A 4,729-nucleotide genomic window follows, 5' to 3' on the forward strand; every position below is an offset into this window, starting at 1 on the left:
TATATATATTATATATNTAGTATATATATTATATATATATATATATATAGGTATGTGTATACGTTTGCATGTATGGATGTATGTATGTGAGTATGTACTTTTGTACAATTGGAGATACTGAATTGTTTTTTCAGTAGTCCATTGGGTAAAATTTAATTTGTCCTCTACTCGTGCTGAACCACAAGTCGATAAACTTTTTTTCTCGCAGCTGGTACATCTGCTGTACAAGGTAGTGCCGAAGTGAATGACAGTTCACGCTCGCTGATGTCAGTCCCGGCGCCTCTCTATCCTAAGGCACAACCTACAAACAATCGTCACAGAGAGCCCTTAAGCGCTGCTGATCTGGACGGAGTTGTGCCGTATAGAAAACAGCGAAGAGGGAAGCGGGGTAGGAAGAAGAAGGTATCCGTGTGTGAAGTAGATACAGAGAATGGGAAAAGCACGATGGGCGCTGTTGAGAGCCAAACGGTTGCTGTGCAAGTTGATAGGATGGATGAGGATACTACAAATCAACACTTAGGCCAACAGAGCACGAGCGTAACGGGCACGAGCGTAACGGGTAGCGGTGCGACTGAGACACATACGAGTACTAATCCGGTCAGTTCACATGGAAACACGAATACAAGTATCACAAATACAAACTTAAATACGAATGCAAACACGAGGTATGACACACGTAAAGGTTCTCGCCGGGACATCAAGCCGAATACTCGCATCAATACAGGTCCGAATCAGGGCCCAGGCGCCAAACGGGGCAGTGGCGTTGGTAGGAATGAGGGGAATCAATACAAGAAGAAACGAAAGTCGCAGCCTGGTTTGAACGAAGAACCGATTGTGTGTCCAATGGCTCCGAGGAATACATCGCAATTCTTGATGGATGTACATATGGAGACGATATCAGACCCTTCCACAGCGACTGCGACCTCCGACGCCGACGACGTATGTCATAAACTTAATGAGTGAGCCCACTGACTTATAGATATTGATCTATGTGCATCGTGGCATATACAAACAAACATTTTATATATTTGTTTGTTGTCTCATATTTTTAAATTTATTTGTTCGCTGTTGGTTTATTGTGCTTGCTATCAGTAGTTTTTGTATATAATGGTTATAAGTTACAGCTTCACACGACCGGTGCAACTACAAGCGTGGTATCTCAGCACCTTGTACCCTTTGTATATATAGTTCCTACAGCCACGCCAGCGGACAAGCAGCGAGTCTATAACCGGAGGTATGCCGTATGGATTTGAGGACGCGTTGTACGGAGACCTCACGTATAAGGACAAGGACTATATAGTGAACAGATTGAAGAATGCAGAAGCCGAGGCAGAGGATCTCAGGTATGGCGTGGGAGTTTGAACTGGGGGATCGTATTTCAGTGCTCATTACCTACTGTCCATAGTTTTTCATATATATTGTGTCGATGATCGAGTTGAAAACTACCTATGCACCTTTCTAGTGGTTCTATTTTATAAAATGTGATGGTTGTGCTAAACAGTCGCCCGCGGTGTTATAGTTTTACTCTGATGTCGTTGATCACTTTTATTTTCTAAATCCTTAAATCCTTCGCTAGATTTATATTTTTGGAGCTTTACTTGATATTTATAACCCCTCACCAACCACAGACAATCCTTACACCGCCTGAGATCGGTCGAAAGCAAACACAAGGATACCATTGTGCGTTTGGAGGAAGAGCTGAGTATACTCAAAGCCCAAGCGAAAGATTCGGAGACGGAGAAAAGTGAAACACTACCCATGGCGGATTGAGTGAGTTGTGGTGTACAATTTAATTCACAACTGTTATTTGCTCTGATGGCCTTGTACATAACAAGAGCGCTTTGATTCCAATGTGTATTACGTTCGTGCTTGGCAAGGATAGTACATATGTTGAACAATCGCCCTCCCCATAGGGCATTCCGAGGCTCCCACATTCAAGCCAACACTCAGGCAAACGATAGCCTTCTGAAGTCAAATCCCAAGTTCGGACTCAGTACTGAGCCTTCTAATTTAAGGTAATGCACACCGCGTACGTGGTTGTATTGTGGCTGCTGATGGTTGTCTGGCAATGGCTTATATCGTCGCGCAAGTTGTGGCTATTTTTAGCACAGGCCAGTGACTATAAAGAGCACATGCTGGCTAGAAATAGCTGTCTGTTGCGTGAGTGCATATGCGCGCCGTTGGAATTGTCGCACTTCCCGTAACTCTTGACAACGCATCCAGTACCACAGGTGTGGGATTAAGGCTTACTGCGATGTGTAAGTGAGCTGCGAGTGTAACCGGTTCGGATAGTATCAGCGCTCTTTGCCCGTGCTGCGAGAATTGAGCTCTTGCGAGCAAGCCTGGACGAGAAAAGCCCTCCGTTTCGTACACTCTAAGAGAGTCCTGGTCTAAGCCCAGGGCTTTCGACCTGATTTCATGAGATAACCCTGCGATACCTCGCCCCAATCCAATCTGCCACGAGTGATTGACACCGGCATGGGATGCATTCTGTCTAGCCTTTTAATTCAGCGTAAGACCTTTACTGCTGACGATTAGTTAGGACTATCCTACCAAGCAGATGCTGCACTACATGTATGACGTACCTTACAAAACTAACCCTACCACTGTACCACTTCAAGTAGACAACACCTCCGCGGTTTGCCATCTGAACAAATAAAAGTAGTCGATCCGCTCCAATAAACTCGGTCTGAACTCCACATCTCTGCACTACAACTTCATCCGTTTCCAGTACGTGCTTGTCTCGGAAGGAAAAGCGAAAGTTCCCACTCCAGACACTACCCATTAAGAATGGACAGAAGCTCTGTACTATCGGGTGGTAGACAATCACTACCAGGCTAACTTGGGATCCGCGGCCAGACATACAGCATTGACGCTTTTTCCCTTCCTTGCACACATACCACCGTTTCTGAGATCGAATCTCCAGTCGTGCTTTGTGCAGGTGAGCACTCCATTCCTAACCGGCATCTGTGGAAAAGTACCGCAAATACAATTGATGTACGGATTATTAGAGCTGTTATGTCGAGAGAAATTAGCCGGTACGATTGATAGCCTGCACTATACGAATTCAGTACCACGGGCCAAACAATAAAGCTCAAAAGAGTTTCCACTACTAAAACCCAGAACTGACAGGTCACGAAATCTCATCTCTGACTTACTCCCTTCATATCGACATTTTTGTGTGGACAATATCGATCGACCTCATATGTTTTCCCACCGTCTTGTACGGTCATCCTTCTGAAGTGATGAAACAGACCAGAAGTAAGGATGAGTTCACCCACAGCAACTAATACGTGATTGCTAGCCAACGAGATATTAGATATGATTTTATCGAACGTAAACGGCCTCAATAGTACCGATGATGAGGAAAAAAGTGAAAATACTGAAGTAAGGAAATATGCTGGACATCTTGCTTGCAATGGGTGCAAGTAGGTGCATAGAGAGAAGGAATACATATATATAACCCTGCATACTTGGGATATCTACTAGACATACAGAAAAAGTCAAAACAAATTATGTATACACCAAAAACTATGATACCTAACACTTCCTGTGCAAAAATCAAAGTCCAAATGCACTGACACACCTACTCGACTGCGACATTGCGTCTTTCCCGAATCTCTGCGCTTGCGCCAAGCGTTTGTATTTATCCCAGCCAATCAGCGCTGACGAATGGGAGCGGCCACCCACCGAAGCACTCTGTGACTGTGCTGTGAGTATCGACATATCGGACACACCTGGCGAGGATGCAGAACTATCATCTAGCTCAAGGCGTTCAAATACGGGCAACGGTGTGAGACATCGCAGTTCTATGGCCCTTCTCAGTAGATCTTTAACGAGTGGCAGGAGCTCTACCGTATCCCACGACGCAGTGCTGAGTGAGCGCAGATCACCGACAGTATAAAGCCGGTTGTGATACAGAGACCGTACATCGGCTTTCTGTTGCACCTCAGTCCAGTTGCGGTGCAGTGCGAGAGTGCTGAGTAGCTCATCTGTTTTAACGTCATCTTTGTAGTAGTAGGGTACCGTCGAGAGACTGCCGTTGGCGAGAAGATCGCTCACTTGTGCACGCTGGAGCGCTTCTGCATCTTCAAGTTGTCGACGTTGAGCTTTCTTTCTCTCCTTCATTTGCTGCAAAATGATTGTGAACAGCAGACGTGAGCCACAGTATGAGTTGCCTGAACGTATAGTACACCTATAGTTGTCGAGCTCTAGTAATACGTCACATCGCCTACCTTGTGCTGCAACTTGTATGCTTTTCTTTCCTCCTTAGAAAACCGTAATTGCGACTGCTTGTCCCCCTCATCCTGGGCAGCTACCCCCTCTATGGTGCTCTCTTGTGCTGTTGAGGGTCCTGCTTCGGATACTGATTGTGACATATCTGCAAATGAGAGAAAAAAAAACAATTAACTAAACTAGTGGTTCAGGACTTTTAAGGCCTGCACAATACTACAATACTAATGCCACATGGATCGACCATTATCCACAAGCCATATGAGACCGGTACAAAATAGTGTGTACATAAATGGACAAGGACATGTACACAAACGCCAAAAAACAACAACAACTATACGCATACATACACGACATAATAGACGTACAATAAATATGCTTCATGTACATGCATAGATACTATATAATATATATACACTATATATATACACACACACACACACACACTTATATAGATATATATATATATACACACACACACGTGTACACACACGAG

At 44.6% G+C, this 4,729-nt stretch overlaps 2 protein-coding genes across 2 annotated transcripts; one reads left to right on the forward strand and one right to left on the reverse strand.

Annotated features, from left to right (window-relative positions):
• Positions 1–204: 204 nt before the first annotated feature.
• Positions 205–2,792, forward strand: SARC_13043 (hypothetical protein). The gene is made up of 3 exons (XM_014292834.1): positions 205–939; positions 1,189–1,343; positions 1,629–2,792. Exons 1-3 carry the CDS (start codon positions 265–267, stop codon positions 1,768–1,770), a joined length of 972 nt encoding a protein of 323 aa, XP_014148309.1. The 5' UTR covers positions 205–264; the 3' UTR covers positions 1,771–2,792.
• On the reverse strand, positions 1,475–4,386 carry SARC_13045 (hypothetical protein). Its single transcript, XM_014292835.1, has 4 exons — positions 4,236–4,386; positions 3,587–4,131; positions 3,159–3,237; positions 1,475–2,967 (listed from the first exon to the last, which is right to left on the reverse strand). Exons 1-4 carry the CDS (start codon positions 4,377–4,379, stop codon positions 2,830–2,832), a joined length of 906 nt encoding a protein of 301 aa, XP_014148310.1. The 5' UTR covers positions 4,380–4,386; the 3' UTR covers positions 1,475–2,829.
• Between the last annotated feature and the right edge of the window lie 343 nt (positions 4,387–4,729).

Source organism: Sphaeroforma arctica (genome assembly GCF_001186125.1).
Source record: "Sphaeroforma arctica JP610 unplaced genomic scaffold supercont1.2840, whole genome shotgun sequence".
Taxonomy (NCBI): domain Eukaryota; class Ichthyosporea; order Ichthyophonida; genus Sphaeroforma; species Sphaeroforma arctica.

Coding starts and splice junctions, on each gene's coding strand:
- SARC_13043 (XM_014292834.1), top strand. CDS start 265: ATGTCAGTCCCGGCGCCTCTCTATCCTAAGGCACAACCTACAAACAAT. Junction 940..1,188: donor CGACCTCCGACGCCGACGAC/GTATGTCATAAA, acceptor TTGTATATATAG/TTCCTACAGCCACGCCAGCG. Junction 1,344..1,628: donor GCCGAGGCAGAGGATCTCAG/GTATGGCGTGGG, acceptor CACCAACCACAG/ACAATCCTTACACCGCCTGA.
- SARC_13045 (XM_014292835.1), bottom strand. CDS start 4,379: ATGTCACAATCAGTATCCGAAGCAGGACCCTCAACAGCACAAGAGAGC. Junction 3,238..3,586: donor GCAATGTCGCAGTCGAGTAG/GTGTGTCAGTGC, acceptor TCATCACTTCAG/AAGGATGACCGTACAAGACG. Junction 2,968..3,158: donor AAAATGTCGATATGAAGGGA/GTAAGTCAGAGA, acceptor ACTTTTCCACAG/ATGCCGGTTAGGAATGGAGT.